The sequence below is a fragment of the Malurus melanocephalus genome, unplaced genomic scaffold (assembly GCF_030028575.1).
Source record: "Malurus melanocephalus ecotype Western Australia unplaced genomic scaffold, MMel_1.1 scaffold_553, whole genome shotgun sequence".
Lineage (NCBI taxonomy): Eukaryota > Metazoa > Chordata > Aves > Passeriformes > Maluridae > Malurus > Malurus melanocephalus.
This window is the reverse complement of record NW_026623785.1, coordinates 330,899-343,301: the sequence shown is the minus strand read 5'-3', so window position 1 is coordinate 343,301 and position 12,403 is coordinate 330,899. Positions and strand designations below refer to the sequence as shown.

Genomic DNA, 12,403 nt, shown 5'->3' with positions numbered 1-12,403 from the left:
TCTTTTAATGTCCTCCATTGCTACTTCCAACCCATTTTGCATGGGCCATTTATTGCAGAAAAAAACAAATTTCTATTTGTGAACAGCAACAACAAAAAAAAAAAGCACCAGAGGAAAACAATAAATGTTTCAGGCCGATAGTGCATATGTTTCATTTCTTGCAGATGTACCAAACCTGCATTCTCTTCTCAAACATTTTAATTACTGAATATGATTATGCATAGCTGGCGTGGATAATCAAAGTCCTTGGAAATTTAAATATTTATGGTGCAATATTTTCACCTGTCTTTAGCCTTAACTTACACTGCCAGCCTGTTTGTCAAAAGTCTACATTTCCCCAACTAATATTTGAGATTTTTATTCAATAATTAAAATTACCAGAAGAAASAAAATTGTGCAAAAATCTCTGACCCATAACCCCAGTTATTTTGGATTATTTATACCTAGGTCTGACATTTTATCTTATTTGTGATGAAACCAGCAAATATCTGCATATTCACTTATGACTTTTAACTTCAATGTTACATTTCAGAGTTTTTGACAACAGTTTTTGACAAAATTAAGTGTTAAATATCTGCATAGCTAGCCTCAGAGAAGCATTCTTATTAAATACTTTCCTCTGTCATTTAGAAAAACTACTGATTACCTCTAGAGAGCAAGCAAGACAAGCAATTTCATAGCTTTAGACTGAAAATTACACAGGAAAGCATAATCTCAATGATTTGCTGGTCAGATAAGAAGTTCGGTTGTCCACAACACACGGATCCTCTCACCAATAGATTCAATACCAAAGCTGAGTCAATTAAAAAGAAACCAAAACTGTGGTTTTTTTAAGAATAACTGGAAAAAAAAAACCCACCACGACTGTATTTTTTTGTTTGTTTGTTTTTTTGCTTAAAATTGTAACCAGGATTTATTTATTTTAGAATAAAATATTATGTAAAATACACTTTGGKCTGATTCTAGTATATGTAACTATAAAGTTCCACATGCTTTAACAGGGTGGGGTGTTTTTAGATCCAGAGTCTGGCTATCAGGGTTCTGGGAGGGTATTTTTAATTTGGTGACTGTCCTTGGGCAAGTCACAAATTCTCTCCTCTTTCTGGAAAACTAGTGCCAAAATAAATGTCCATCCCACAGGGGTGTTACAGATCTGAATTACACTGATTTTTCTACTGTATCCAAAGAACTTAAAAGGAGTTTTTAAGTCTGACCAGTGTAAAGTAGGAAATAAATGCAATTATTCACAGGAAATGCAAGGAGCACATGTTTACGACAGGAAGAAAAAGTTGCACGGATATACATCAGACACCCCAGAACTTCATCATCCCCCAGTGAATCAGAATCAGAGAGGACTGAATGAAGGACACAAAGATGATCAAAGGGCTGGGGAACCTCTCCTATGGGGAAAAGTTGAAGGAATATAAATACGATTTTTTACAGTGATAACCATCATTGGGCATTGTGGCTGCCCCTGGATCCCTGGAAGAGTCCAAGGCCAGGTTAGACAGGGATTGGAGCAACCTGAGATGGTGGAAGATGTCTCTGTCCATGGCAGGGGGTTGCAACAAGATAATCTTTAAATTATTTTCCAAYCTAAACCATTCAGTGATTCTGTGGCTTATTGGAATGACCTCCCMAGGACATGCTAGAGTCTCCATCATTGAAGGTTTTCAAAACACAGTTGGTCAGGATGCTAGATRATGTCCCTTTCCACAAAAGGCTGGACCAGATGACCTTTGAGTCCGCTTCCAATCTGCTCTGCTTTATGAGTTTATGGTTATTCAGTCCAAATTACTTCAAATAACACTTAGAAGGTATCTGTCAGCAGGAAGAAAATACGTCTGCAGGCTCTAGACTAAAACTTAAAAGACTTGTTTTGTTTCTCAGATTTTGTGTATTACTCACTTAATGGGTCAATCACTCTTTGCTCTCTTTGGAAAAGACATTGGTGAGCTCCAGTGGAAGATGTCCCTGCCCTTGGCAAGGGAAGGAATGAGGTGACCTTTAAGGTCCCTTCCAACCCAAACCATCTTAAAATTTTGTGGTTCTGTGATGACACTGGAGACAACAGAAGTGGGGAGAGCTGGATCTTCTACCAGCTCCAGGTCCTCARCTGCATTTCCACCAAGGGAAGACAACGAACTTCAATGTCTCTGAGAGCCATCACAGATTGCAGATGTGAGGAACTGTGAAAGCAGAGTCCTGGGAACACTGCAGAAAACCAGAGATTGGCTGAGCCTTCAACTAAACAAGGATTGTATCAGCTGCCCCTCACGGAGCTGGGTTTTAACTTTCTTTGACAGAAGAATTGGTTCAATACAAAAACTGTTCACTTATCCTTGATTCCTCAACAAGACACTCCTGTTTATAGCTAATTTTGCCGTGCAGCTTATGATTCTGGTATTTCCTGTATCATGGAACCATTTAGTGCTCCAGGCCTGGCCCTAAGCTCTTTTGTAAGAGGTTTGCTCTAGACATGAGTTTTAGGAGAAAAACATTTTGTCATCCAAAAATGGCAGCTCAAAGAGATTAAAATAATTACAAATTCATGTCAAACTCATTAAATTGTTTTGGATAATTYGAAAAATGGTACTTTGAAAGTTCCTCATAAATTATTTAGGGAGGAGGGTGTTGGAAAACATTTAATTTTAAACTTGTGAAGCATTATACTTAAAAGACAAAAAAAAAGAGTAAAAAGAACTCTCATATTAAAAAGTAATTATGCTTTGTTGGACTCAAACCCACTTTTGTTGTTACTCCTTTTTTCTTGCAGTAGAAATAATAATAGCAACAAAAATCTTGGATCTGCTTCCTCCTRTTTTGTTCTTTTTTTTCTGAATTCTGTGTTTCATCCAGAAAAYGAAAACTTCTTTTTGAAGTGAGCTATTCTGCTTCTTCAGAAAGTCACAATAAAAATCTTGGTCTATGAGCAAGAGAAAACTCAGCTGATAAAAGTTCGGGAAGAATATAGGGGAAAAAATATTGTGTACAAAAATAACAAATTCTATAAATTCTATACCAATTTCATCTTCAGTAAAAGACATCATGTGACTCCAGGAGCATTAATATCATTCTGAAGGATCCTCTGCGCCCCAGTTATGGCTCTCACTGCCCCTTCCCTGTGATATTCCTCATTCTCGTACAACATCTCCATGATTTTGCATCCCTAAAGTCTACTGAGTGTTTTGGTTTGCTCCCCGTGGAGTAACCAGAATATCTAGAAATGGCTGAGGGACAGTAATTTCAATCTGATTGGCCAAACTGGAAGCTTGAAGTGAACATAAATATTTAGTGTATGATGGAATCATACAATCATAGAGTGGTTTKRGTTGGAAGGGACTTTAAAATKAATTTAATTCCAATGCCCCTTGCAAGCCATTTTGTGATTTTATAATTCTATGACAACACCACCAACTTCACTGGCCTTGAAGCATTGTCATGCCAAGGGGGAATCTGGCCCTGCAGAATCATTAAGGTTGGAAAGGCCTCCAAGATCATTGAGTTCAGGCTGAATGAATCCCACCATACCCACTAAACCATATCACAAAGTGCCACATCTACTTGGGTTTTTTAATGCTTCCAGACATGGTGACTTTGCCCTGGGCAGCCTGTTCCAAATGGTTCCAATGGTCCAAGGTTCCTGACCACCCTTTCTGGGAAGAAATTTTTCCTAGTATCCACCCCAAGTGCAACTTGAGGCCATTTCCCTTGATCTGTCACTCGTTTCCTGGGAGAAGAGGCCGATCCCTCCTTTCAGGGAGTTATGGAGAATCTCCCTGAGCCTTCTTTTCTCCAGACTAAAGAACATCAACTCTGTCAGCTGCTCCTCTTAGGATTTATATTCCAGATGCTTCCCCAGCTCTTTTCCCTTCTCTGGAGCTGTTTCAGACCCTCAATTGTCTTTATTACATTGAGAAGTTCAAAACTGAACACAGGACTCGAGGTTTGGCCTCACCAGTGCCCAGCACAAGGGGAAGATCATTGCCCTGCTCCTGCTGGCAGAAGATCAGTGGGAGCAGGAAAGTTGAGCTTTTTCTCCAATTTGTCTGTCCTGGGAGCCAGCACTGCACTGTGAAAAATACTCATGCTACAACTTTCAGGAAGGAGAAGGAGGAGGGAGAGAAGGGAAGAAGACAAGCATGAATTCACCTTATCATCAAGCTGTGCCTTTCTAAATGTCAACCTTGAGACAAAAGGAACTACAGGTCAGAACAAGAAATGCAGAGGAATTTAACACACCTTTGTGAAGGGAAGGGGGAAAAATATCCCCTTTCAGATTTGGGCAGCAAAAAAAGCTACAGCAATTTTGTCATAGCCTCAGAGGCAGACAGCATTTACCATATGCTGTTGCCTCCATTATATAAGGAGATAAACCCCGTGAAGKTTGCACTCACAGTGCACTTGAGATGGTGGGGATTCCTCTTACACATCTGACTGTGTGCTAGGATGTGCTAAAAATGGTGGGAATCTGAATAAAATCCAGGTTTTGTATGCAAAAATATTCATTAATATGCAGGTACTAAGTGGTAATAGTGCCAGAGCATTAGTGCTTGGATGTGATTCATAATTAGGGTAGAAAAGGTACAGTAAAAATCAGTGTTTGCATCTAGACAACACATTAATCAACCCTGTAAGCAGCCAGCYAGAGAGGGATCCTTGGAGGAAAAACCTTACACATTTTGTTTAAAGATTAAAGTTCTTCCTGTGTTTAATCAGTTTTACAGTGTGAAGGAAAACAGGATTAATTACAGYCCTTCCCATCAGTCCCCCATACTGGAAGAGCCAGAAACAAGGCATCTCTACAGCAAAATGGCCACCATCAGCAGCAGGCACAGGGAATTTTAATTGTGATTAAAGAGTTTATTTGGAATCAGGGAGCTGGGTTTTAATCAGGGTGAGAATGGAGCCTAGCTGTGGGAGCCTTCAGAAAGTGGTAGCTGAGCAGAATGGGCCGGTTTTAAACAGAGAGGGATYGTCAAACTTCTGGAGTGACTTTTCAGCTTGATTATCTCCTCAGTGTGATATGGATAAAAATCCTTGTGGGGCCAGTTGTTGGTATTATTTTGCAGTTGGGTGGTGTTTTCATGTCATGTGTCCCTTAATGCTCTCAGAGGATTTGGCAAGGGGCAGATAGAATCTTCAARTCACTGAATGGTTTGGGTTGGAAGGGATCTTGAAAATCATTTTGTTCCAGCCACTGTCYCAGGTGTCTCCAAGTTGCATCCAGCTTGGTCTAGAACACTTCCAAGGATGGGGCATCTACAGCTTTTTGGGCAGCTTCTGCCAGGGCCTCCCATCCCTCAGAGGGAAGAATTCTCTCTAACCAATTGAGTGTATCAGACCTGAAAGGGCTGAGGATGAGGCTGAAATGATCCTGCAGGAAAGCAGAGCAGCACTGGAGCCCACAGAGCTGCACTTGAGTCACCCCAGACTTCTGCAGCACAATTCACTAATTCATCCTGGAAAAGAATCACCAGACTGAGACCACCACCATCACCTCAACCTCAGCTGCAGATCTCAGTGAAACCCTGGGGTAAAAGTCACGTCTCACGGCTCAAATATCAGCACGACTTTGCAAACAGATCTTGGTGAAAGTCACATCTCACAGCTCAAATATCAGCACAACTTTGCAAACACTCTTGTCAGTGCAGGCACTTACCAGCTTCTGAGTAGAACTGTGTCCATTCAAATTCTGACTTTGGGAAAACAGAGACAGGCGGTTCCAGGTCCAGGACGCCTCCATCCAAATCCTTAAAAAGGGCTTTCTTTGAGCCTTTGCATCTCTTTTCTGGGAATGTGGTCTCTTCAGAGGTTTGTACACTGATAGGTAGGGAAGGAAATGTTATGATTAATGGCTTGGCACARCCAGAAAAGCCTAAAAATTTCCATGTAGATCATTAAAGACTGGCTGCCAGAGAGGAAGGTACCTGCAGCARAACAGGTTTGTCGAGGGGAACTCAACTCACCTGAGACAAATACAGGACAGTTGAGATGAATAATTTCCTAAACAAGGATCTATACTGACTGCAGGAGTCTTTTTAAATCACTTGCCCTTATTTTTGGATCACTAAAGTGAAGTGAGCTGAATTGCTTTTAATTGCAGATTGGCTAAAGGTACAACACAGCTTAAAGGAACAGGTCAACAGAGCATCTCACCGCCATGACAGAATTCAATAAGATAAAAAGGCTTGTACTCCAGAGAAGTCTTTGAGACAATTTCAGATTACTACATGGATTCACAGTGAAGAAAATCTAGCATTTCTTGGTCTCAGGTTGGGAAAACACAAATACTGGTACCCTGAATGGGGCAAATAGCAGAGGAAGAAAAAGGCCGACTTCCCAGTCAACCCAGTTTAAAAGAGRTGGAGAACAAAGACTTCCTCTGATCCTGACATTTCAGTTCTTGACCATCTCTCAGCAGATCCAGCATTTCTGCTGGTTAGGTTTACCAGTGGGAAAAGCAAAGTGCTTCATGGATTTGCTGTATTCCCTGAGGTTTCTATTTCCTCCCTTGCTCCWAGGCAATGCTCATCTTCTCTTTGACAGGACAGATCCATCAAGGCATCCCTTCAGGATGATGAAGCAGAACAATGCAGCCACAGCCTGGATCAAGCTCAGCAGCTGCAAAGGTGGATTCAATAAATACATGCAGATATTGCATGAAGAGCACTGGGAGATGCAATCACCCTCAGAGGCTCACCAGCCTCCCAAGGAAGGATTCACTAATCCATGGGCATCCCTCACGTTTGAAATCCACCAGTTCTTGCATTGGATTTGGCAGCTCACTACCAGCAGAATATTGTGGGATGGATACGAGAGTGAAACATAATGGGAGCTGACAAGCTGGACAGGGCTCAGAAATCTACACGCAAACTAGTGCCCAGAGCAAGAAGCAAAAATATAGAATAAAATAAGAAATTCTGGCAGAAGGCTGCAGGGGCTCTAAACATAGAAGTGTGGGACACCTCCAATTATTTTTGACTGGCAAGTGGAGTCCATGCTGGAATTTTTTTTTGCTACTTCAAGGCTTTCCTGACATAGCCTCTGTATTGTGCTCAGTGAGTGCAATAAATAAATAGGCATGTGGTTTCCATTGGATGTGGTATGTTTAAACCACTGCAGCCAGCAGTGACTTAAGGTTACAGATGAAGTTCTCCCCTCCCTCCTCAACACTCACAGAYRATATTCTCCCTGGGCAGGAGCAGTWCTGGCAATCATTTGACATCTCACAGCCTGCCTGGTACTGATCAACATTTCTGATGTGATCTCGCAGGCACAAATCAAGCCACGCTTCCCMGACCAAAAGGACATTCCCTGTCTCAGGGTTTTTTCCTGGAGGTCCTGACATTTTCTGAAGCCTGAGGCTGAGAAGTCAGAGATGCTCAGGATGKGGGTTTAAGAAATGGGATATGTGAKGCTTGTTTTGCTACACAAATGTCAGGAAAAGGAGAAATCCAAGAGGATTGGTCTGGAGATGCACCTTGAYGGGGTTTGAAACTCAAATTATAAAAGATTRCCCTAAACTRAATTTGGTGGTGTTTTTCCAYTTCTTTTTCTTTTTTCTTTTTCTGTATCTGAGTTCTTCTGTGCATGCTTGTTTGATGTCTGAGCTTGCTCATTTTTGTCAGACAGGAGCAGTACAAGAGCAGAGATGAGGAGAGGTTAATTCCAAAGCTGTAGGTGTTTGGTTGGAGTGTTTTTTACAYAAAATATTGAAAAAAGACAGTTCARAATGAAGTGTTTTACCTTGTTGGATGAAAGTAGAACTTGTCCTTCTCACTGACATGTAACATCCTTGATGTCTGTGCTGTGATGAGAGGCATGATGCCTAAATGATCAGCATTTGACATGATACAGACATCCCTGTCTTCACTGTAGCAGCTCTTTGTAAAACCAGTAAAGGTGACTTCTGCCAGGGATTAAGAGAAGATCAAGCAAGGAAAAGTAGTTAAAAGAGTGCCATAACTAGAGATAGGAAAGCTTTTTTCCCCTACAATGTTTTCCATATAAAATTTCTCCCAAATATACCCATAAAAATTATTTTTACATCACACCCATAGCATTGTTAATAGATCTTCATGAGGTTTCAGAATTCTCTGTAGTCAAGTTATATCCTAAATTGACATAAACCAACTCATGCCCATAGGAAATGAAATCAAAGCAAATAGTAACTGAGAAAAAAAAAATAAAAGCAAGAGTATTTAACACATTGTCATTTGAATAAGTAAGAACGAGTTTATTAACAACCTGCCCTGGATGGTTTATCCACTTGCCAGAGATTAATACAAGACAAGCTGAGTGTGATGACACATGCTTGGCTTTGGTACTCAACTCTTTTGCAGCTCCAAATCCATATTTTTCCACAATTTTTTTTGTAAGATTCTGAACAAGTCTATTTGTCTTTCTCTATTTATCTTATTCTTCAGTAAAAAAGGGGATAAGGGATTTTCTTACAAAAATAAGTAGCAGTGAGGAATAAAGACATGAAAAGCAGCACAATATTTAGATCCTACCACTGTAACCAGCTATTAAGTATTTCCTTTACGTAAACATTGCTCTGGAGAGTGATAAATTCATTTGAAACAAAGATCCAGGATACATTACAAACTTCTATCCTTGTGCAATCCCTTATACCAATAAAATCCATAACTGCTTCTGTGATGTGTAGTTATGTTCCATATTATTAATTCTATACAAAGTCTATTCTTATATTCAATTCTCAGATTTCGTATCTTTGTTTAGACAGAGGTAACTGTGGATTGGAGAGATGAATCAATTGGAAAAGGAGCACACAAGGCAGCTGTGTGTGAGGTAGAATCTGTACGTTATCATGGAGCATAATAATCATCAAATCATAGAACCCAAGGTTSGTTTGGGTTGGAAGGGACCYTAAAAAWCATCTCATTCCTCCCCCTGCCATGGGCAGGGACACCTTCCACYATCCCAGGKTGCTCCAAGCCCCATCCAGCCTGGCCTTGGACACTTCCAGGGATCCAGGGGCAGCCACAGCACATCTAGCTTCTCTGGGCAGCAATTATCCTGGAGTAGACTCAGGAAGTGAAAAATATAATTTTTTTTTTATTAATTAAACTGTATCAAGTTGTAGAAGAATTCTGTTCTCACTTTCACTGAGGCTCTGATTTCTCCGCCATGTCCTTTTGTGTGAGGCTGCAACTTCACTTGAAAAAATGAAATTAGTGAAAATAAACAGTGACAGAACAGTCTAGCCAGTGGAAGCAGAATACCAACCTTTCAGCTTCATGATTCCCAGGGCTTTTGGACAATGCCCAGTTTTGTGCCAGGGGTCCTCTGGCCTTTGGCTGGTAATGGTGGTAAATGTGGGCCATAAAATCCCAACACGGCCTCTGAGATGGTAGCGTGGGGATCGGTCCTGGGCTGTTGGCTCAGCTGAGCGAGGCTTAATCCTGTCTCTGAGGCAGTCAAAAGTCGAGCTTGTGCCAACAATGATGGAGTTTTTAAGTTCAATGAATTGTTTCCCCGTGTGGCACCGCTCAGCATTGACACAGTGCACCACTGCCAGGAGCCCCACGGTGTTGTCCACCAGCATCACGTTTTCCACGATAATGCTGCCTCCAAGGCGGAGCATGACACCATAGTCATAATTTTTATAGGAGAGAAACCCTGTGACTCTGCTGCAAGTCTGAAATCCATCTTCATGGTACAGATGAACACCATGAAGGCTCGAATGGGCCACATTTCCACTGCAATATTCTCCATCTAGAGAACATTCCTGGCCCCTGATGTTGAAGCCGATTCTCTCAGATCCTGCCACAGCATTGCTGTRAAGGGAGACGCCAGTGGCCAGGTTCACCTTGATGCCAGAAACCCAGTTTGATAAATCTGCTGGCTGTCTGCTCAGAATAACAAGGTTCCTGATCAGAGAGTGATTTTTCCCTTCCAAATCAATGCCGGGTCCAGTGGTGTTAAACACCACATTCTTGTGCAACAAGATCCTGCTGCTCACGACTGCTTTAATACCGGCTCCACAGCTGCCACTAATGCTGGATGAYGCCACCAAGGACTCCTGGGATACATTCCTGAATTCAATGGCAGAAAACTGAGGAGCCCCAAAGTTCAAAAACTGAACRTTTAAGAGCTGAAGAGCACCTGCAATGAGATACATCGAGTGAAATAAAAGCTTATATTACTTAAGAAATGGTAAGGACAACAATGTAAACAGCACTCAGACAAAAAATAGCAGGTGCTTTGTCAGTGTGTTGTAGTAATGGGTGTTTGCTCATAAATATATATAAAGTCATAAAAAACCCCAACTGAACACAGAGCAGCCCCTCCTAAAATATCTTCCACATTTATGGATGTTTAGTAATGTTAATGTTTAGTACTTGCTGACAGTCCGTTTGTTCTGACTTTCATAGCCCACGTGATGGATGCACATGTTGCTGCACGTCTTTCTTGGGCAGAACTGATGAGGACAGGAATTTCAACTACCTTCAAACTCYTTCCCAGTGGAGCCTGTGAAGCGTCCCACCAGCACCCTCCCAGCACAAGCCACGTCYGCCTGGATCCGCACGTTCCGTGTCAGGAGCCCAACCTCCGCAGCCAAAGGGACGCGTCTGCCATCTTCCGTGTCATGGGGCCGCCCTGGGGAGTTTGAACAAAGCAAATGTGATAAGTGTCTATCATGCCTATAAACCACTGCTTTGAGGGACATAAATCCTGACAGCTCCTCCGCGGAATCTGCACTGACATTCAGGTGTGTTTCACCCCCAGCACAATCCATGTGCATCAACACAAAAGCAGAAAGGCCACCTGCCCATCAAATATTCACCTCACGCTTATATTTTACCAAGATATCTCATTTTTAGAACAAGAAGGTGCTAAACCTTTTCCCTGCGGTGTGCAGGTGCCAAAGCAATGAACAGGTTCACACCTCATTTTTTTCCAAGCTCTGTGTGCTGTAGTTACTCTTCAGCACAGTGCASAGTTGATCTCCATGAATTTTCCTCAGGATCAGACTAATGTCAATGCCAAAAACCTGTTTGCTGCAGAGTCTTGCTTGTGTGTGTTCTCTAAAAGGATTTTAAAACTTTTTTTCAATGTCTTTCTAAATGAAACTTTTGCACAAGTTTATGCAGCTGTCTAGCTTGGATTAATCTCAGGTGACTTCAGACATCTGCAGATGTGATTTAGTTATCCAGACTGTTTTTATGCATGATGGAGAGCAACAGGCAATTCTCCAGTGCAATTTGTATTTCATCTGCTCTTAAAGAAGGTATATAAAATACACCTGCTTTAGGGACAGACGAAATACAAGTGAGAAGTGTGTATTGTATGTATTTTTCTGCTTTAATTATCAAGGGAGCTGAGAGTAACTGGCTTGTGTGAACATTTGCTGCCAATATGTACATTTTCTCCAGGTGAAATCCAGTATTTACCTCTTAATTTTCCCATCAGACCTTTTTTTTTTTTCAGCTGTATCTAACAAGTGCTGCATTACTCAGGGTATAAATAATAATTTCACCTCATGATACATTTATTTATACCTACATCAGCAAAAAAAATATTTTAAGAAAAATTCTCTGGCTAGAAGACTGACTGGTAGGTTTTGCCCTTCTCCGTCCCCCCAAAAAAAAAAAATAGGCCTAAAATGCATAAACTGCACATTTTGTCTGAAAAATGTAATTGTCATATAAAACTGTGTGAGTGAAGGCAACTGTTGATTAACACTGGATAACTGAAGAACAGAGCTCAATTCCAAGTGAAGCTTTGGTTACTGGCACAGCCATTTAAATATTCATCATTAAAAATGATATTTCTATATCTTTTTATTCATTATACTCATTTCTGTGCTGCTGGCGGGAATAAAGATCAAATTTTTTTAAAAATTGATATTCAGGAGAAAAATCCTCAGTTTGAAGGTCCAGAATTTGACCTCTTAATAAAATCCTTTTGTTTTTGTTAGATAGATAATAGGTAATAAATTTACTTTATAGGCTTTTAAAAAATGTAAATAAGTAATCAACATTGCATCCTTTTCACCACATATACATAGATCCCATTCAATCTATGCAGAAAATAAGCTATATGCAGTTTTTTGTTTATTTACATATTAGTTTATGAATACATGTGTTTCATGCCATTGAATTGATAAAATTTTGCACTTTAAACTTCACAAATATAATTGTTTAGAAATTTGAAAAAARGGGTGGGGCTTAATTCTTTTCCAGGTTTTTGACATACCGTAGAAATTGTGCAAAGGGCCTAAAATCCTACATTTCTTTTTTSCTTTCAAATTTCAGTTACTTTCTCTCTGTGAACCAGTTCAACTTGAAACACCAGAAAGCTTTCCCAAACGATGCAGCACCAAATTAATCCTATTCACAGAAATTATTGTTAGAATCAGCAAGAACAAAAATAT

The 12,403-nt window shown here is 40.6% G+C and overlaps 1 protein-coding gene across 1 annotated transcript in view; it reads right to left on the bottom strand.

Moving 5' to 3' along the window:
* Nucleotides 1-12,403, bottom strand: part of PKHD1 (PKHD1 ciliary IPT domain containing fibrocystin/polyductin) — a 238,629-nt gene that overhangs the window by 62,010 nt on the left and 164,216 nt on the right. The window contains exons 51-54 of the mRNA XM_057382183.1: nucleotides 10,474-10,626; nucleotides 9,253-10,131; nucleotides 7,750-7,912; nucleotides 5,663-5,823 (exon numbers count right to left, since the gene is read on the bottom strand). Coding sequence (XP_057238166.1) covers nucleotides 5,663-5,823; nucleotides 7,750-7,912; nucleotides 9,253-10,131; nucleotides 10,474-10,626 — 1,356 coding nt within the window. The remainder of the gene's footprint in view (nucleotides 1-5,662; nucleotides 5,824-7,749; nucleotides 7,913-9,252; nucleotides 10,132-10,473; nucleotides 10,627-12,403) is intronic.